Genomic DNA, 21644 nt, shown 5'->3' with positions numbered 1-21644 from the left:
ACTTGTTGCAATTTCTCAGCAGCTTTTTTCAGTTTTTTTCGTGGGGGGTGGGTCACCCGATGCTTCACGCAGCCGCTTTGGGATATTCATCTCTTTAAAAATATGAGATATCTGGGTTGCTTTCTCAACCATATTTTTTTCCTCCGGTTTCTCGGCTTTTTTATATAGGCTCATTATGCTACTCACTAAATCGCGCATAGCTTGATTTACGTGCCTTTGCCCAGCCATCATATTTCCAACTCTTTAATTTTACAATCCAGCTTTTTAAAATGGTCGGAAGTTTCATTATTTAGTGAATTCTCTTCACTTCTGCTTGCTCGGTCAGTTGTTTCATCGCTAATTGTTGATCCAGCAGCAGTGGATTCCTCATTCCTGCCGTTAGGAGGCGTTTTCAAAATTTTAGAATTCCTCCGGAAAGGATTCTCTGGCGTACGCCCCATACTACTCTCAGAGGCCATGCCTCAGTGAGAAAATAGTCTGGCTACACCTGTCAATCACTATGTTCAATCCCTACCGCTAAAAACCTTACTTACATTTTTAATGGTTGGCAACGCCTAACCCAAAAGCAAAACGAAAAGGGAGAAAGCGAAAACGGAGAACAGCTGATTAATCAAAACAAAACGGCTTAAAAAAATAGGTGCATGTTTTGCTGTGATTTGCTGTTAGTAGGGGAAATGGAAAAAAACTTAAAACTAAAAAGAAAAATTTGCCACGAAAAAGTACAGGTATGTACAAATGAATTTTTATTTAAAACAAATTGTACTTAGCTATTTCTCAGGGCTTATTATCCACTTGAATCCTCCGGACTTCCGGTAAGTGCCAAGACAAAATCTATGTGCTGTCTCAGTGAAAATTGGGATTAATCCAAGAAAAATCAAGAGCGTAAAAAAAAACACTACCACTTCACTCGACTGCCGTATGTTCTAACCAATCGAGATAGATATAGGGTTATGTATAAATAAAGAATTAATATGGTGAGACGAGTTGAAATCAGTTCGTCTGCCTGTGTAAGTTGTAAATGAGATATCGTAATTAATCTTCGCACACGCATTACCTGGCAAAACATATAGAGCGGTTTCGTAGAAGGGCGTAATAAGAATTGTCACGCCCACAAAACGTCTTTAAGCGAAGGCTTATGTAGTGTTTTAACTAAGCGATAAATTGAGAGAAAGAACTATTCGACATAGGGGAACGCAGTAACAAAAGGCAACTGTAGGTCAAAAACTAAAGAAAAATGGGCATGGCTCCGACCTTTAATTGGTTTAATGTACATATTTCCGAAATCACTTTCGCTCCAAAAACCAAATTCGGTCAGGAAAATACGTTCAATTAAAAGAATCCCGATTATTTTAACTTAAAGTTTTTCAAATATTTGAATAATTTTTTTGTAACTGTTAAAGGAACAATTTACATAGGAATCTATTTATCTAAATATTTATGTATTTGTTGTAAATATGTATAGAATGTTTTAAACTTAAGGAATAAAAACAATTCATATATTGATTACAGAAAAAATTAAATTCATATACTTTTCTTAAAAACAAGTCATTTGAATATGCATATTATAAACAAGTAAGGAAGGGCTAAGTTCGGGTGTCACCGAACATTTTATACTCTCGCATGATAAAGTGATAATCGAGATTTCATTATACGTCATTTACATATTTTTCAAATACTGTATTTTTGTAAAGTTTTATTCCGCTATCATCATTGGTTCCTAACGTATATACTCGTATTATACAGAAAAGGCATCAGATGGAATTCAAAATAGCGTTATATTGGAAGAAGGCGTGGTTGTGAACCGATTTCACCCATATTTCATACATGTAATCAGGGTGTTAAGGAAATATTATATACCGAATTTCATTAAAATCGGTCCAGTAGTTCCTGAGATATGGTTTTTGGTCCATAAGTGGGCGAGGCCACGCCCATTTTCAATTTAAAAAAAAGCCTGGGTGCGGCTTCCCTCTGCAATTTCTTCCGTAAAATTTAGTGTTTCTGACGTTTTTTGTTAGTCGGTTAACGCACTTTTAGTGATTTTCAACATAACCTTTGTATGGGAGGTGGGCGTGGTTATTATCCGATTTCTTCCATTTTTGAACTGTATATGGAAATGCTTGAAGAAAACGACTCTGTAGAGTTTGGTTGACATAGCTATAGTAGTTTCTGAGATACGTACAAAAAACTTAGTAGGGGGCGGGGCCACGCCTACTTTTCTAAAAAAATTACGTCGAAATATGCCCGTCCCTGATGCGATCCTTTGTGCCAAATTTCACTTTAATATCTTTATTTATGGCTTAGTTATGACACTTTATAGGTTTTCGGTTTCCGCCATTTTTTGGGCGTGGCAGTGGGCCGATTTTGCCCATCTTCAAACTTAACCTTCTTATGGAGCCAAGGAATACGTGTACCAAGTTTCATCATGATATCTCAATTTTTACTCAAGTTACAGCTTGCACGGACGGACGGACGGACGAACGGACAGACGGACGGACAGACGGACGGACAGACGGACGGACAGACGGACGGACGGACAGACAGACATCCGGATTTCGACTCTACTCGTCACCCTGATCACTTTGGTATATATAACCCTATATCTGACTCTTTTAGTTTTAGGACTTACAAACAATCGTTATGTGAACAAAACAATAATTAGCAACATTGTTGCAAGAGTATAAAAATCACATAGTGTTACAAATATAGAAGAAGTAAGGAACAAATAAATTCATGTTGTACAAATTCATATTTTTGAGATCATTGTTTAAAAAGGGAAAATAAACATGTTATGTACATTTTTAAAGTGTTACGTAAAGCAGTCCGTAATTTTCTTTTGTGTATTTTTTTATTTTTATAAGACTCCATATTACCTAACTCACCTAGGAATTTATTTTTGGAATAAAAATATGTATGAAACTCTTGTAGAAGTTCATCTTCTTCCTCAACATCAGTCCTACCCATAATATTTTCTATAATTTTTATATCAGTAAGCACTCTAATACACTCTTCGTTCTCGTCTGTTAAATTTTCTGCTACAAGTATTTCGAACTCATTGGTACTTTCAGTTTCCTCATATTCTTTTTCGGGAAACCTCTCGGTTAATTTCGCCAGTAAAATTATACTTAAATACATAATTACAAAATCTGATAATTTAATCCCCTTAAAACACTGATTAAGTTTTTTTTCAATATTATTTTATTTATTGGATCTGCTTTTTTTTAAAGCCTAACAATAAGTTATAAAATTTTAATCCTATTTAAAAACTAGACAGGCTCAAGCAAGTGATTGAGCTGTTTTGGTGACACGTTGCTCCTTAGTACGCAGGCATATCTCTTCTTTTATGGCGTGTTTGATCTCAGGAATGTACCAAAGCATTAGCCAAAAGGTTCGGGTGATCTCGGAGTTCAGATACATATTTAATTCTGCTATCTTCCACTTCTTTCTTTACCATGGGAATACCAAGGTCTTTATGTATATTTTCGTTACGCATGTACCATGGTAATTGTTCTAAGCATTTTCGATTGGAACCTGAGTATTATATCAATATATAACGCACATGTCATACCCTACAGTTGAAGGCCGTACATCCAAATCGGCTTTGTGACCGCATTATTTAAAAGCACTTTGTTGTCTAGGATAAGTTTGGAGTTTTTATTTAAAAGCCAATTTAAATTTGCACCTCTAATCTTCATACATGTTATTTTACTAGAGATGTGTTTTCTCCTCGTGAGCCTTCTATCTAGGTGAATACCAAGATATGTTACTTCGTTCGCTTGGGGTACTAAAATATTGTTTATTTTCACTGCCGGGCAAATTTTTGGTCTAAGCGAAAATGTAACATGCTTACACTTCTGATCATTCACATTTATACGCCAGTTCGCTAGCCATTCTTCGATAGAACTTAAATGCTCGGCTAATATTCTTGATGCTATTATGTGGCATTTGTTACGGCTCACTTAAGGTGAGCAGCGTTTTAGGCCCAACTCTATACATCATATATACAGCAGATCTTCCAACATTTAACAATGTATTAACATTAACTTTTACGGTGTCATCCGCAAAAGTTGATGTTAATACATTGTTAAATGTTGGAAGATCTGCTGTATATATGATGTATAGAGTTGGGGCTAAAACGCTGCCCTGTGGTACACCAGCCTTTATCTGTCTTTCATCCGATATGAAATCTCCTACTTTCACTATAAATTGTCTATTATTTAAATAAGACTTCAATGTTTTATACAATTCTAAAGGTAGAATTTTTTTAATGTTATATAAAAGACCTTCGTGCCACACCTTATCAAACGCCTTAGCTACATCTAGAAATATTGCTGAACAGTACTCCCTGTGCTCAAAAGCTTTCGTGGAGAAAAAGAGACATTTTTGATAGTAACACTTTTTCAAATACTTTAGAAAGACAGGGTCGAAGACTGATTGGTCTGTACGAAAGCGGCTGTGTTAAGTCTTTCCCAGGTTTATCTATCAAGATAATCTGCGACTTTTTCCATGAAATTGGATAGTATCCGCAACTAAGAATTGCATTGAAGAGCAAAGAGAGCACCTCTACAGCAATAATTGTTAACTCAATTAGCATTTTTGGGGAAATATTATCATGTCCCGGCAACTTTTTTGGATTAACTTCTTTGATGATTCCAATAATTTCAGAAGGTGAAGTCTTAAAATACTCGAGCGACTCTTTAGCTGTGTTGGGTAAAATTGACAGCTTAAAGTAGTTGTTTGGCAAATTAGTTTGAAATACCTTTTCTAGGTGATTTGCAAAACAATTAGCCTTTTTCTCGTCACTTCGAGCCCGACTTCCACCCAAGTCTCGTATAGGCATGTTGGAGTCAGTTGGTGGCTTAATGAACTTTTGGGCTTTACAAAGGGAATTTTGCTTGTTTGAATTTGGACACAGTTTCTTTAAATACATTTCAGTGTTCAATTCTTCCTTATGTTTAAGCCTTTTTTTAATTGACGTACAGCAGATTTTAATTGAAGCTGAGTGGAACGGGAACGATTTATCTGCCATTAACGTCTTTCACGCCTTTTTTCATTTACAAGCATTTCTATTTCTCTATTAGTCATTTTTCTGGGACCAAGCGGCTTATAGCTTTTCTTTGGTGTTGCTATGACAGCTGCGCTAGTCATTATATAATTGACTTCTCCTATGCTTTCATCAATATCTTTTCCTGTAATTATTTTGTACTTAATATTAATGTGGCTATCCACGTATTTTTTATATTTTAGCCAACTCGTATTATAAGAAGTTAGACCCACCTTTTGATTAACGAATATGGGTTGTTCACATAACTTTATTAGTACCGGAGAGTAATCAGAAGATAGATCAGTACATATATCAGCTGTTATGTGCGATTTATCTATATTTTTGATTTTTTACTTAAAAAGGTTTGCAACATTTGGTTTTGTGATTTGATTATTTCTTGCATCATATTTTGCATTGAAGCCATAAAATGTGTCATACATTGGGTAAGGTTGAAAATCAAAGTTTCAACGCTTCCATTTTGTTGGTTTTGGGGCAATTGCATTTGTGCAGTATTGCCTTTCATCACGTTTGCATAGCTCCCTTGTGTAGCATTGTCTTTAAGATTTACTGGTTTTGAAATATGGACGGGGAATTCATTTGGAGGAATATTCAGTATTTGGTTACGACGTGCTTAAATGCCTTGTGACAACTTCGATTTCAAATCCTTATATACAGGGCAACCTCTGTAGTTAGCAGTGTAATTTCCTCCACAATTGCTGAATTTTTTATTTAATTCGTCTTTTCTAAGGGTGCATTTTTAAGTGGGATGTAAATCCCCACATACCACACAAACACTGCGAAGAGTCCAATATGATTTGGTATGCCCATATTCTTGGAAGTTAGTACATTGTACCGGACCGTTTCTTTTATGTGGTTCTTCAACAGTTACTCTATGATGCAGCAAATATTTCAAAATATATATTGGATGTGTTTTATATTTTCAAGTTGATTTGAGTTCGGCAACAATTAAATTTTAAACATTGGCTGTGGTACTTTGTTTCTATTAAATATATTTACAACTGTTTTAATACCAAAACCGCATGCTTCCAATGCTTCTTTGACTTCACAAGAGTCTACGGCGGACTCTATACCCTTAATTACAACAACTAAGCCCTTAGAGCTCATCAGTTGATACGAATAATAGTCCTTGCTTGTTTGGATCAAGGATAGTACTGCTACGCTCGCGCAAAATATATTGGATATGGTTTGGCATTAATGATTGTGGTGGTACCCTTCGCATCGTCGTCTTAACCATTGCTTAGTAAGGCAAATCTATTGCCATTTAAAACTTCCTGTTTATTCTCAATTGGCGTACCGCCTTGAAATTTTTAGGATTGACCTCTGACTTTGAAGGACTTAATTTCTTGTTTACGTTAATTTTGTTGGGTCGACAAAGCTGAAGTAGGCATTTAAGGAATGCCTACGGCCTTACTGGTGAGGCTGCGAAGCACTCATTATTGTTTTAATTTTTTTTGTTTTGTTTATATCTATTTATTTCGTGCGCTATTTGATTATATTTATAAAAAATAATTTGTGTTGTGAGCACTGATGGTTACTGATTGTTTGTTTTTATTTTATTATTAATAGTTGCTTTTTGAGCAATGTGAATACACGGAGGGAGTTCAAAAACTCGTCCGTACACCTTGAACGCCAAAACTATATGTCTTTGCGCGACAAAGATTTTAGAAATTTTCTAACCCTTGAGCGGCAAGAACTTCCGAAATTTTTCACACCGATTTCCACTTACGCGCGCAACTTTCAGATGAATGACGTGAAATTAACGGCAAAACGGGTAGAAACAGAAAAGCTGCACCTAAACATCTGACATGATGGTGCCATTAATCCGTTATAATATTTGCTACACATTTTAAACTTGTGAGTCACTTGGAATAAATGAAGATGCTAGTGGTTCAAGAAATGAACCACCTGCGCAATTTTTTTTTCGGTTATTATTTTAAGGCCAACACTTTATTTTTAAAGCAACGTGTATTTTTAGGAAAATTTTGAAAATCCACAGCCTCATTCGAATCTACAGATTTTTCCTCCTTTTTTCAACTTTAATATGAGCTCCATGCCGTTTACGCTTGCTTGACATTTTACACTGGGATGACTTTATTCTTATGTAGAACTCATTTTGCAAAATTCTATTCAGTGTGGTAAGAGAGCGTCCATACTTTTTGCTCAGCTCAGACTTCGGCTTACATTTAGCTGCGTGTGTTACTCATAATCTTTGTGCCTATAATAGATAAAATTGAGCGAAACCTTGACCTAGCCCATTATAATGTATAACACCGGCCGACAAATAAAAATATTTTGAACGTTGTTTGTATTTGTGCCACAAATATCACCAATTTTTACTATTTTAAACACGAAAACACCTACATATTTGCCCTATCACATCAGATTTTTTTAAAAGAAGGAAAAAACATTTTTTTCAAAATGTAAAGAAAAAATCAATAATCATATTACAAAAACATATATTTGAACATTTACAAAGAAAACATTGAGTTTAAACAATGCTACAGGACTATTTGAAGTGACATCTTTTACGTTTCGCGACAAAATTACGTCTGGGTGTAGCTTTTTTCTGAGTATCTTCAGTAATATCTTGTGTCAGTGACCAGCAGTAATCAGCCATCATATTCACATTCCATCGACCTTAGTACCTTGTCTCCATAGTTTTTATGTCCAGGTGGAACCTTTCTCCCTGCTCTTCACTGTAATCACCAAGATTATCAGGAAAAAAGTCCAAATGTGAATTTAGAAAGTGGAGTTTTATGCTCATATTACACCCCAATTTTCGATACTTATCCAAAAAATTTGCAACCTTATTTTTATAGTCGGGATGTTTATTATTTCCTAAAAAATTGTTGACAACATCTTTGAACGCCAGCCAAGCTTCTGATTGAGTGTTATTCATTGTAGTATCAAATTTTTCATCAGCCATCAAAGATCTGATTTGCGGTCCATCGAACACTCCTTCTTTAATTTTTGCATCAGATAATCTTGGAAATTTTTTACACAGGTATTCATAACTAGCATGGTTTTTATCTAATGCTTTAACGAACTGTTTCATCATACCGAGTTTGATATGAAGGGGAGGTAGTAAATTTTTTTCAGGACTAATTAAATTTTTTCGTATAACGTTTTTTGTTCCTACTTTGGGATTTTTACGAGGATTCCATTGTTTTTGTACGTAGTGCTTGTCTCGTGTACTTCCCATTCGCACAAGAAGCATGAAAATTTTGTATATACTGACTGCAGGCTTAATATCATAGTTATAATTTTTAGATCTCCACAAAGCTGCCAACCGTGTTTTTCATATCCAATTTTATCTAACAATGTTTCTAAATTTTCATAAGTCTCTTTCAAATGAACAGAATGGGCGGCTGGAACAGAAGCAGAGTGATTAGTGTTGTGTAAAAGAACACCTTTTGTTTTTTTTTTGATGTGATACGATAAAATGAGGTATAATTTCGTGATCAGCACTACCAAATTAGTGGAAAAAAATAATCAGAACTTGAACAAGGAAAATGGTGTGGGCCGGTGTAATTGCTTGATTTCCGTTCGTCTGGTTGACGTTTTGGCGTTTGGTCTTGTTAAAGTTAGATTTTGCAAAGTTAAACCGTGTGCAGAAGATAGAATTTTGATGATTATTATCGAGTAATTACATTGCCCATGATTTCTACAGTTATTTCCAAAGCAGGATGCTACGAGTCCTCAGGTAGAACATAAGGATTATTCTTATTAACGTAACACTTTGAATGGGTATTGTCTTACTATATGTTATTTATTCGGAATTAAATTTATTTGTTTCAGACCACGGATTGCGAATTAGTTGGGGAGGTATATAAGATAGGGTTAAATAAATAAATTAATTATTAACGCAAACTATAATAATTTAGAATTCAAATGAGCCAGTACCAGCAACGAGGACACATTCAGAAAGAATAGAAGAATTCTGTTCAGTGGATCAAATCGAAATATTTGAAATTCGCTGTTTAAAATCTCATTACAAAAAATGTGAAATGTTTATGTAAATCTAATTATATAAAAATTTAAATTAGAAATGTTTAATTACCAAACGTTTAATTTGTTATTTAGGCTTTTAATATTCCGATAATAAACACTCAGCAAATTTCTAATGTTTTTTTAATTCCGTCAGAGTGAGCTATCTACGAACTTTTTAAAGATTTCAAGAGAAACGTCTATTTTAAACGATAAATTGGACGTTATTAAAGAGAAACTTACCGATAAAGATATAATAACTTTTTAAATTTGACGAAACATAAGACTTAGACATGGCAAATCTAGAGATAAATACGAATCGAACATTATATACTATAGGAAACAAGCAATTATATATACAGTTGAAATTCCTTAACTAGAATCTTCATCAAAAAAATCTCTATTTATGGAGGGAAAATAGTATGAAATTTGACTTCTATTGCCAACGCAAGAATTCAAGCTCTGGAAGTTTAACTGTACTATATATGTATAAATATTTATTTAACTAGATATAACACATACATGTCGATATATTCGACAAAAGGTTTGTACGGAAAACGAAAAAATACTATACGTATTTAGTATATGGGAGTTGAGGGTAGAAACGACCCGATCTATTCTATTTTTGCCAACACTACCTTTCGTTTATATGCCATATACTAATGTTGATAAAGGTACCATCATCAGTCATCTGAAATAAAGTCACCCGAAAGTTATGTATTTTCGCCCAATTTTATCCATTTTAGGCGCAATGATACTATATGTATAAGTATTATCAGTGAAACACGCTCTCTCATTTTCATAGAAATAACTCACATGTTGGACGATATAGTACTATATGTGGTATAAAGTCACTTGGAAATTCGAACATTGTTGTGCCAGGTATATGGAAACTAAAAGAAGTATTGACATGATTCAACCCATTTTTCAGCACAAGTAATTCTCTTAATTTCAATTATATATCTCGCACAATTACCGATATTGCGGTACCTGGGTGTTTGAACAATTATTGTTCAACAAGAGGAATACTCTAAACAGATTATTCGTGCAATATTTTATCCAGTTATATTAATTTATTTTTGATTTGTATAAGGGAACATGTATGAGATTAAAATTGTGTTATATGGGAAGTAGGCAATCCCATTTCGCGCATTTTCGTTTTGTGAAATAATGATAGAGGAATGCTATGTGCCGAATTTTATGGAGCAGGTCCTGTGATATGTGATTTTCCCTGAAAGTGTTCGTTCCCACTCCTTTTGTCGAATTTTAACACCGGTTCCTTTAAAGCTTCTCAAAGCGGGGGTAAAATTTAATGTCTTGGGAGTATTTAGTTATTGATTTATCGCGCTTTAAGTAGTTTTTAAAAGTACCGTTATATGGCGAGGGGGAGGAGTTATAATCCGATTTCATCAATTTTCACACTGCTGGTAATAGTTATTGTATGAGTTGATTTAGGCGAATGTGGCTATTGTAGCTTTGGCAGTCTATAATATATGTACATTAACCATATTAGAGGACGGGACCACACCCACTGGTGTATCTTGCTACTGCAATTCTCTGTGGGAAATTGCAGCTATATATCTTATTTAGTGCTTAGTTATGGTACTTTATATTTTTTCGTTTAATAACGTTTTGAGGGCATGCCAGTGTCCGATTATGCCCGTCTACTGACTTAAAATTTTTTTGTGCCACGGAATACGTTATGTGAGCATAAAATGAAAAATCGGAGAAAATTTCACAGCCCGAAAAAATCACAGCTTAACAGATTACATTTTTACCAAAAAGCGTGTATTACCAGTGATTGTTCATACAGGGATGAGAAGATCACAAAGCAATAAAGTAGCTGAAATAGCAAAATAATTGACACGCAGTGTGTAATTTATAATTAGTGGCAGTCGCTGAAAGTGAGATGAAATTTACTTACGCATCCATGTAATGTCCTGGCAGATATCACGACGCAGCAGTGTGGCAAACAGCTTCTTAAAAAATCAATACCAAATGTAGATATTGTAATACCTCAAAACTATCATCTGCTGGGAGAACACTCGACACGTATTTATTGCGACCTTATCGTGACAATGGGTTTTTAACCATACAACATACGAAGTTTAATGCAATTTTGAAATCTACGCGGGTTTTTCTGAACAAGCTTTTGGAATTTTTTAGACTAAGTTTACAATTTTAAAATTAATGAAATATATCGTCTGCAACTTCTGAAAATTATTGTGATGGCATGAATTATTGTACATCACATAATTGTTACCAATAAAAGCATAGACAGCAACTGTAATGAAAACATGCAGATGATATCGAAAATAATAATTTACAAGAAGATATAAATCAATCAGGACAGAGTCGAGAAGCAGTAGGTACAGTGCGTTCAATAAATAAGATTTTCGTTTTCCAAAGTGAGGTAACTTTTATTGGAAAAAATGATGTACCTAGAAACAAGTAAGGGAGACCTGAGTTTGGATGTAACCGAAAATTTTATACTTTTATAACTTGCTCGGATCAAGTCCGGCGAGATTCATAAAGTGTTGCCAACACATGCTAAGGAATTTTGCGAAAGACTTCAACATTCATTATTTGACGAAATTGTGAACGGGTAACTATCAAATTGTGCTCACATAGTTTTACTAATATTAATAGCGCCAACTAAGATTATATTTTAATTAAATCAAAGAGGCTAAATCTAATATATACGTTAATGTGAAAAACGTCAACCAGAGGGTAGAAATTTTATACATACTTATAAGTACGTACACACAAAAAAGTTTTGGTGTCAAAACAGCACTCTTCGATGTTGCTGTAAAGGTGTAATTTTAACTCTTAACTATTCCCCAAAATTTGCCCCACATAAAGGCTGGAATGAAACGGAACTCGTATTTAATTAATTTTTTATTCAGTTCAAAACTATTTTCATATATTATTTAGATAAAAATTACATGCGTTATTATTATGTATATATTAGAATTAATATGATAGCAATCATAAGGCTTTTTAAATTTCAGGTTGTCAAAGGATTACCTCCTTATTTTTCGAAGGAGACACCTCGTAAATATTAAGAATATCATCAAAAGTTGTGGTAGTATAATATTGAACATAAAATAATATATTATTATTAATAATATAAATATCTTTTATTTGTGCAAATATAAGCGTTTCGTTTTCTCGTTTCAAATAAAGTATAAAGTCAGTTCTATAACGATATCCGTATTTATATTCAATCCAAGTTGAAGAATATATGTTACATGTTTCGTATTCTGGTAAAACCTTTGATAGACAAAATTTTACATTTTCATTTAGATTAGTACTATTTATAATACTTACTCCCTACTGATATTGCATTTATTAAAGTCCCTTTCCACAGCACGCTCATTTTCATCTGATACTTTTTCGCTGGCGATTTACATATGTTTTGAAAATTATTTGTGAGTTTCGCCTGCCTTAGAATTTTACGATGTTTAGCCTCATATCTCATGGCCCATGTAAGGACAACAGGACCTAACTTTCTAATAACCGATGGGTAGTGCGTTAAAAAGTGGTGTTTAGGTAACAAATTTAATTTATTATTGTATAATACATTTAAGATGATCTTTTATGTTATCTTTTAATACTTCAATATACTTTTTATGAATAATTGGAGACATGACTATATTAATAATTTTTAACAATGAAATTACTCCGTGCCATAAATTTGGCAAACGCGACTGAATATCGAAGAAAATTAGTGGAAAATGTATTATGAGGCAACAACCTTTAGGGGAACTTCAGTCCTGTACAAAAAGCTAAAATGAAAAGCCTGTATTTTACTGTTTATATTACCAATTGAAAGAAATTTTTCCTGTATTACCTTTTTTTTTGATTCACTTGAACTCTGGCTAAGATTCGTGCGCCTTTTTCTATTCAAATTTTTTAGCTTTGAAACCAGGTATCCTGAATTTTCCCCGGGATTGTAAAAGAGATCCTGTGAAAAAAAAAGATTATAATCGCCGTCCGTATTTATAGTTACTATCGCCCTTTACTTAAAAAAACTCACTTACAATTCCTCCTATCTCGCTTGCGCTGCATTTGTAAACTGGAAAATTGGCGATAATGGCTTTTGCAAGAGCTATTTTTTGTTGCCGAGATGGATAACTTTGCGCAGAAAGTTTACAGCTTCACGCACCAATATTCGGCGTGAGGCATCACTTAATGTTTTTGTTTGGTTTTATTTCTCCAGTATATGAGCACCATCACCTTCCTTAAGAAAGTCCAATAATGCCTATGTAAATACAACAACTCAATATTTGTAAACATTCAAATATTTTATACTCGCTGAGCAGAATATGAACATTTATTGAATACAAATGAACAATGCGACTAATTTGCGTGCAAATGTTGTGTATGTAGCTAGTAGTTCATATTCTGCACATACGCCCATTTTTTATACTCACTTCATTTCCGATAGCTTCAAAACTAGAGCTTATTGCCTTCATGTTAGCACAAATAATTGGGATTTTGTCTTAGCTTACCTTTGTCTAAAATTTCTAGCAAAAAACAGGAGCAACTTCCAAACTGCTTAATTGTAGATACTATTTGGCCTTCCTCTATTGGAACTTTATCCCGGTCCAGAAATTTTATTGTGATATTGTACGCAATGCCGAATTTTGAACAAACTGTTGAAATGATAATGCAATAAAGGTTCACAAACTTTAACTAACCCACAAACAAGAAAAAACTTACTGAAATCAAGCACATCTTTCGCTCTGGTATCTGTGTTTATATCAATGAGTTTTATCACATTCCCACTTTTCAATTTTACCAACATTTGCGTTTTTATTAATCAATTCCTTATTTATTTAACAGTTTTAGTTATTTTGTCTGTTGAAGCACGAAATTTCCCGACTGATTTCAGATGAAGACAAAGCAAGCCATGATGAGCGAAATGAGGGTGCACCATGATTCACATGCATTTTTTCATGTGTAGTAGTTTCAAAAAGCAAATAATTTATGCGGGATTTTAATTGTATTTAGATAAATGCATATATTGCGCATAGCCGCAGATTAAGAAAACCACATCACTTCCAATTATTATTGGTGTGTATTTGTTAATATTTAAATTGAAAAATAAATTCTTCTTAAACTATACTATCGTTTGGGATTAAATTTTGCACCTTTTTACAGATGAACATATATATATTATTCAACAATTTTTTTAATACGTACAGATTCACATAGCAGCATAGGTACGATTAATCCGTGGTTGCTGAACATATTCTTTATCTTTTATGCTAAATCTTTTATTATAAAACTATACAAATATCTACTCATAAATGCACAAGTAACATATGTATGTACATTTGCTCCCATGTATGGGAATGTAAATATACCATAAGTCAATGAAAATATTTCATACTTAAGGTATATCTTGCATTATTTGATGGCAACCCTTTCTTTGCGTCCACGAATAACTGTTAATTTCGCTTGTTATATACATACAGATGTACGTGCACTTGCGAGCACTTGAATAGGAACAAAAACTGATGTCGGAATAATTGGATTTTTCCATTTTTCAACATATTTTTTCTCGTTTAAAATGAAATACAATTGTCCGTGGCTGAGTGAGAGGCCTCAACATTTTACCATTGTGATTAAACGCTTTTTGTCTTAGACCTTTCGAAAAATGAACAATTTTTATTTTTCGTATAGAAGAATTGACGAGCACATTCAAAGAATAACTTCCTGCCTTACCATTCATTTTGCAATATATTTAAGTAGGCGCTTCTGTCTCTAGACAAATACAAAAATTAAAAACCGTCGGTAAATCGTGTCTGTAAAACATCATGATCCATCATTCAAACATTGTCGCTATCCATGTGCGAGTTAGTGTATATTGCTGTTCATACATGAGATGGGAAACAGAGAGCGGTTAAGAGCGATTTTGAACATCGCGAGAATTTATTGCCAGATTGGGTAATTAATAAACCATAAGTTTACTCTAGGGAATTTTCGCATTGGTATGAGATAGGTATAGAAGTAATCAGCAATTTGTAAATAATTTTTCAAGTTAAAACCAAATTACTCGACAAAAGAAGGATATAAATTTTTATATATGTATATAATTGTGATACTTTGCAAGAAAAGCAATTCGCATTTATGGCATACATCAATTGCAAGTGCAAGTAACGCCATTTGTAATGAACAGCAATGCTGATTACCAAATTGTGTTAAGCTTATACTTTAAAGTGCAGATCAGCGAGCAAATTAGTAAAATGACTCCACATTTTCTCACGTTGCACTGTTTTGGTGTTACAAATGAGAATGACACCATAAATTGGTGTTAATATTGCTCCCAAAGGTGTAGAATTCACACTTTACTTTTTTGTGTGTATTAGGTTTAGACTGTATTGAGACGACATATGTATGTAAAATGTGTATCGGTAGCTATTAAGTATACAAAGCATGTGAACCTTACTTAATGCTACTGTAAGAATGTAGATGTCAAATGTCTTAACGTGAGATGAGCATCACCCGCATGGTAAGTAACAGGTAGAATATTTAGATTAATAAAATCAACTAAATAACTAAATATAATTCACCACTATTTATTATTCCTACGAATATTACATGGTGTCAGAAGTTAAAAGAGCTCATATATTAATTCCGGAAAAAGTAAAATTAATTCGATGATTGAGTCGGTTAATTGATAGAGTTAAAACAATTGGAATTTCATCATCGGACCACATTATTCCACACACATTGCTGCGAAATAAGAATCTTTCATGAAATGAAACACTTTATCGTGTTATTGATATTTGCAAAACATTTGAGTCGGCAAATATTTACAAGGGCATTTTGGATTCCAAGAAACAAACAGTTGCTGTTGCGCTATCATCGCAGAACAATGAACCGGATTTAATCAATCGTCGTTTCTGTTTCAACTGTGGTGGTGATTGGAAATCGGAGCACAAAAGCAAATGTCCAACCAATGATCACACATGTCAATGTGAGAAGAAGGGACATTTTCGCAAGATGTGTCGACCTAATAAAAACAAACCAGAATCATATGCATCAGAGTCGAAGGCAAATGGAAAACAACGAGAGAAATGGCAGGTAAATCAGCGGATAACATTAAATTAGGAAATACACTTATTCACAAAAATTACATTTATAAAATAAACTAGTGTTGCCAACACATCCTAAGGAATTTTGCGAAAGAATTCAACATTCATTATTTGACGAAATTGTGAACGGGTAACGATCAAATTGTGCTCACATAGTTTTACTAATATTAATAGCGCCAACTAAGATTATATTTTAATTAAATCAAAGAGGCTAAATCTAATATATACGTTAATGTGAAAAACGTCAACCAGAGGGTAGAAATTTTATACATACTTATAAGTACGTACACACAAAAAAATTTTGGTGTCAAAACAGCACTCTTCGATGTTGCTGTAAAGGTGTAATTTTAACTCTTAACTATTCCCCAAAATTTGCCCCCACATAAAGGCTGGAATGAAACGGAACTCGTATTTAATTAATTTTTTATTCAGTTCAAAAACTATTTTCATATATTATTTAGATAAAAATTACATGCGTTATTATTATGTATATATTAGAATTAATATGATAGCAATCATAAGGCTTTTTAAATTTCAGGTTGTCAAAGGGGATTACCTCCTTATTTTTCGAAGGAGACACCTCGTAAATATTAAGAATATCATCAAAAGTTGTGGTAGTATAATATTGAACATAAAATAATATATTATTATTAATAATATAAATATCTTTTATTTGTGCAAATATAAGCGTTTCGTTTTCTCGTTTCAAATAAAGTATAAAGTCAGTTCTATAACGATATCCGTATTTATATTCAATCCAAGTTGAAGAATATATGTTACATGTTTCGTATTCTGGTAAAACCTTTGATAGACAAAATTTTACATTTTCATTTAGATTAGTACTATTTATAAAACTTACTCCCTACTGATATTGCATTTATTAAAGTCCCTTTCTCACAGCACGCTCATTTTCATCTGATACTTTTTCGCTAGCGATTTACATATGTTTTGAAAATTATTTGTGAGTTTCGCCTGCCTTAGAATTTTACGATGTTTAGCCTCATATCTCATGGCCCATGTATGGACAACAGGACCTAACTTTCTAATAACCGATGGGTAGTGCGTTAAAAAGTGGTGTTTAGGTAACAAATTTAATTTATTATTGTATAATACATTTAAGATGATCTTTTATGTTATCTTTTAATACTTCAATATACTTTTTATGAATAATTGGAGACATGACTATATTAATAATTTTTAACAATGAAATTACTCCGTGCCATAAACTTGGCAAACGCGACTGAATATCGAAGAAAATTAGTGGAAAATGTATTATGAGGCAACAACCTTTAGGGGAACTTCAGTCCTGTACAAAAAGCTAAAATGAAAAGCCTGTATTTTACAGTTTATATTATCAATTGAAAGAAATTTTTCCTGTATTACCTTTTTTTTGATTCACTTGAACTCTGGCTAAGATTCGTGCGCCTTTTTCTATTCAAATTTTTTAGCTTTGAAACCAGGTATCCTGAATTTTCCCCGGGATTGTAAAAGAGATCCTGTGAAAAAAAAAGATTATAATCGCCGTCCGTATTTATAGTTACTATCGCCCTTTACTTAAAAAAACTTACTTACAATTCCTCCTATCTCGCTTGCGCTGCATTTGTAAACTGGAAAATTGGCGATAATGGCTTTTGCAAGAGCTTTTTTTTGTTGCCGAAATGGATAACTTTGCGCAGAAAGTTTACAGCTTCACGCACCAATATTCGGCGTGAGGCATCACTTAATGTTTTTGTTTGGTTTTATTTCTCCAGTATATGAGCACCATCACCTTCCTTAAGAAAGTCCAATAATGCCTATGTTAATACAACAACTCAATATTTGTAAACATTCAAATATTTTATACTCGCTGAGCAGAATATGAACATTTATTGAATACAAATGAACAATGCGACTAATTTGCGTGCAAATGTTGTGTATGTAGCTAGTAGTTCATATTCTGCACATACGCCCATTTTTTATACTCACTTCATTTCCGATAGCTTCAAAACTAGAGCTTATTGCCTTGTCATTGAAATGATTTTCTGCTTAAGATTGTACATTGTAATTCATATTAGCACAAATAATTGGGATTTTGTCTTAGCTTACCTTTGTCTAAAATTTCTAGCAAAAAACAGGAGCAACTTCCAAACTGCTTAATTGTAGATACTATTTGGCCTTCCTCTATTGGAACTTTATCCCGGTCCAGAAATTTTATTGTGATATTGTACGCAATGCCGAATTTTGAACAAACTGTTGAAATGATAATGCAATAAAGGTTCACAAACTTTAACTAACCCACAAACAAGAAAAAACTTACTGAAATCAAGCTCATCTTTCGCTCTGGTAACTGTGTTTATTTCAATGAGTTTTATCACATTCCCACTTTTCAATTTTACCAACATTTGCGTTTTTATTAATCAATTCCTTATTTATTTAACAGTTTTAGTTATTTTGTCTGTTGAAGCACGAAATTTCCCGACTGATTTCAGATGAAGACAAAGCAAGCCATGATGAGCGAAATGAGGGTGCACCATGATTCACATGCATTTTTTCATGTGTAGTAGTTTCAAAAAGCAAATAATTTATGCGGGATTTTAATTGTATTTAGATAAATGCATATATTGCGCATAGCCGCAGATTAAGAAAACCACATCACTTCCAATTATTATTGGTGTGTATTTGTTAATATTTAAATTGAAAAATAAATTCTTCTTAAACTATACTATCGTTTGGGATTAAATTTTGCACCTTTTTACAGATGAACATATATATATTATTCAACAATTTTTTTAATACGTACAGATTCACATAGCAGCATAGGCATGATTAATCCGTGGTTGCTGAACATATTCTTTATCTTTTATGCTAAATCTTTTATTATAAAACTATACAAATATCTACTCATAAATGCACAAGTAACATATGTATGTACATTTGCTCCCATGTATGGGAATGTAAATATACCATAAGTCAATGAAAATATTTCATACTTAAGGTATATCTTGCATTATTTGATGGCAACCCTTTCTTTGCGTCCCCGAATAACTGTTAATTTCGCTTGTTATATACATACAGATGTACGTGCACTTGCGAGCACTTGAATAGGAACAAAAACTGATGTCGGAATAATTGGGTTTTTCCATTTTTCAACATATTTTTTCTCGTTTAAAATGAAATACAATTGTCCGTGGCTGAGTGAGAGGCCTCAACATTTTACCATTGTGATTAAACGCTTTTTGTCTTAGACCTTTCGAAAAATGAACAATTTTTATTTTTCGTATAGAAGAATTGACGAGCACATTCAAAGAATAACTTCCTGCCTTACCATTCATTTTGCAATATATTTAAGTAGGCGCTTCTGTCTCTAGACAAATACAAAAATTAAAAACCGTCGGTAAATCGTGTCTGTAAAACATCATGATCCATCATTCAAACATTGTCGCTATCCATGTGCGAGTTAGTGTATATTGCTGTTCATACATGAGATGGGAAACAGAGAGCGGTTAAGAGCGATTTTTGAACATCGCGAGAATTTATTGCCAGATTGGGTAATTAATAAAACCATAAGTTTACTCTAGGAATTTTCGCATTGGTATGAGATAGGTATAGAAGTAATCAGCAATTTGTAAATAATTTTTCAAGTTAAAACCAAATTACTCGACAAAAGAAGGATATAAATTTTTATATATGTATATAATTGTGATACTTTGCAAGAAAAGCAATTCGCATTTATGGCATACATCAATTGTAAGTGCAAGTAACGCCATTTGTAATGAACAGCAATGCTGATTACCAAATTGTGTTAAGCTTATACTTTAAAGTGCAGATCAGCGAGCAAATTAGTAAAATGACTCCACATTTTCTCACGTTGCACTGTTTTGGTGTTACAATGAGAATGATCACCATAAATTGGTGTTAATATTGCTCTTAAAGGTGTAGAATTCACACTTTACTTTTTTGTGTGTATTAGGTTTAGACTGTATTGAGACGACATATGTATGTAAAATGTGTATCGGTAGCTATTAAGTATACAAAGCATGTGAACCTTACTTAATGCTACTGTAAGAATGTAGATGTCAAATGTCTTAACGTGAGATGAGCATCACCCGCATGGTAAGTAACAGGTAGAATATTTAGATTAATAAAATCAACTAAATAACTAAATATAATTCACCACTATTTATTATTCCTACGAATATTACATGGTGTCAGAAGTTAAAAGAGCTCTATATATTAATTCCGGAAAAAGTAAAATTAATTCGATGATTGAGTCGGTTAATTGATAGAGTTAAAACAATTGGAATTTCATCATCGGACCACATTATTCCACACACATTGCTGCGAAATAAGAATCTTTCATGAAATGAAACACTTTATCGTGTTATTGATATTTGCAAAAACATTTGAGTCGGCAAATATTTACAAGGGCATTTTGGATTCCAAGAAACAAACAGTTGCTGTTGCGCTATCATCGCAGAACAATGAACCGGATTTAATCAATCGTCGTTTCTGTTTCAACTGTGGTGGTGATTGGAAATCGGAGCACAAAAGCAAATGTCCAACCAATGATCACACATGTCAATGTGAGAAGAAGGGACATTTTCGCAAGATGTGTCGACCTAATAAAAACAAACCAGAATCATATGCATCAGAGTCGAAGGCAAATGGAAAACAACGAGAGAAATGGCAGGTGAATCAGCGGATAACATTAAATTAGGAAATACACTTATTCACAAAAATTACATTTATAAAATAAACTAGTGTTGCCAACACATCCTAAGGAATTTTGCGAAAGAATTCAACATTCATTATTTGACGAAATTGTGAACGGGTAACGATCAAATTGTGCTCACATAGTTTTACTAATATTAATAGCGCCAACTAAGATTATATTTTAATTAAATCAAAGAGGCTAAATCTAATATATACGTTAATGTGAAAAACGTCAACCAGAGGGTAGAAATTTTATACATACTTATAAGTACGTACACACAAAAAAGTTTTGGTGTCAAAACAGCACTCTTCGATGTTGCTGTAAAGGTGTAATTTTAACTCTTAACTATTCCCCAAAATTTGCCCCCACATAAAGGCTGGAATGAAACGGAACTCGTATTTAATTAATTTTTTATTCAGTTCAAAAACTATTTTCATATATTATTTAGATAAAAATTACATGCGTTATTATTATGTATATATTAGAATTCAATATGATAGCAATCATAAGGCTTTTTAAATTTCAGGTTGTCAAAGGGGATTACCTCCTTATTTTTCGAAGGAGACACCTCGTAAATATTAAGAATATCATCAAAAGTTGTGGTAGTATAATATTGAACATAAAATAATATATTATTATTAATAATATAAATATCTTTTATTTGTGCAAATATAAGCGTTTCGTTTTCTCGTTTCAAATAAAGTATAAAGTCAGTTCTATAACGATATCCGTATTTATATTCAATCCAAGTTGAAGAATATATGTTACATGTTTCGTATTCTGGTAAAACCTTTGA

At 33.1% G+C, this 21644-nt stretch overlaps 2 protein-coding genes and 2 long non-coding RNA genes across 6 annotated transcripts; 2 read left to right on the top strand and 2 right to left on the bottom strand.

Moving 5' to 3' along the window:
* Positions 1-12908: 12908 nt before the first annotated feature.
* LOC120781729 lies at positions 12909-14095 on the bottom strand. The gene is made up of 4 exons (XR_005706151.1): positions 13775-14095; positions 13486-13707; positions 13093-13313; positions 12909-13016 (listed from the first exon to the last, which is right to left on the bottom strand). It is a non-coding gene; the product is annotated as an uncharacterized LOC120781729 (long non-coding RNA).
* A 1140-nt stretch (positions 14096-15235) lies between these two features.
* On the top strand, positions 15236-16687 carry LOC120781728. 3 transcript variants are annotated; one of them, XR_005706150.1, is made up of 3 exons: positions 15236-15569; positions 15672-16144; positions 16216-16687. It is a non-coding gene; the product is annotated as an uncharacterized LOC120781728 (long non-coding RNA). The 3 variants fall into 3 exon arrangements; XR_005706148.1 differs by having other exon boundaries at positions 15669-16144; XR_005706149.1 differs by having other exon boundaries at positions 15236-15580; positions 15669-16144.
* A 1181-nt stretch (positions 16688-17868) lies between these two features.
* LOC120781860 lies at positions 17869-18772 on the bottom strand. The gene is made up of 4 exons (XM_040114080.1): positions 18452-18772; positions 18241-18384; positions 18121-18176; positions 17869-17948 (listed from the first exon to the last, which is right to left on the bottom strand). Exons 1-4 carry the CDS (start codon positions 18534-18536, stop codon positions 17895-17897), a joined length of 339 nt encoding a protein of 112 aa, XP_039970014.1. The 5' UTR covers positions 18537-18772; the 3' UTR covers positions 17869-17894.
* Positions 18773-20497: 1725 nt separating this feature from the next.
* Positions 20498-21311, top strand: LOC120781848. The gene is made up of 2 exons (XM_040114066.1): positions 20498-20824; positions 20896-21311. The coding sequence occupies exons 1-2, from the start codon at positions 20498-20500 to the stop codon at positions 20959-20961; spliced, it is 393 nt and encodes a 130-aa protein (XP_039970000.1). The 3' UTR covers positions 20962-21311.
* Positions 21312-21644: the final 333 nt, after the last annotated feature.

This window comes from Bactrocera tryoni, unplaced genomic scaffold, assembly GCF_016617805.1.
Source record: "Bactrocera tryoni isolate S06 unplaced genomic scaffold, CSIRO_BtryS06_freeze2 scaffold_7, whole genome shotgun sequence".
NCBI lineage: Eukaryota > Metazoa > Arthropoda > Insecta > Diptera > Tephritidae > Bactrocera > Bactrocera tryoni.
The sequence above is the reverse complement of the archived record's forward strand: the minus strand, read 5'-3'. Positions and strand labels throughout refer to the sequence as shown.

Excerpts from the sequence above, each read along its gene's own strand:
- LOC120781860 (XM_040114080.1), bottom strand. The coding sequence starts at position 18,536 with ATGTTGGTAAAATTGAAAAGTGGGAATGTGATAAAACTCATTGAAATA. Across the intron at positions 18,385-18,451 it reads GAAAGATGAGCTTGATTTCA|TTTGTTCAAAATTCGGCATT; the intron begins GTAAGTTTTTTC and ends TCATTTCAACAG. Across the intron at positions 18,177-18,240 it reads GCTAGAAATTTTAGACAAAG|AAAATCATTTCAATGACAAG; the intron begins GTAAGCTAAGAC and ends AATCTTAAGCAG.
- LOC120781848 (XM_040114066.1), top strand. The coding sequence starts at position 20,498 with ATGAAACACTTTATCGTGTTATTGATATTTGCAAAAACATTTGAGTCG. Across the intron at positions 20,825-20,895 it reads AACAACGAGAGAAATGGCAG|TGTTGCCAACACATCCTAAG; the intron begins GTGAATCAGCGG and ends AAAATAAACTAG.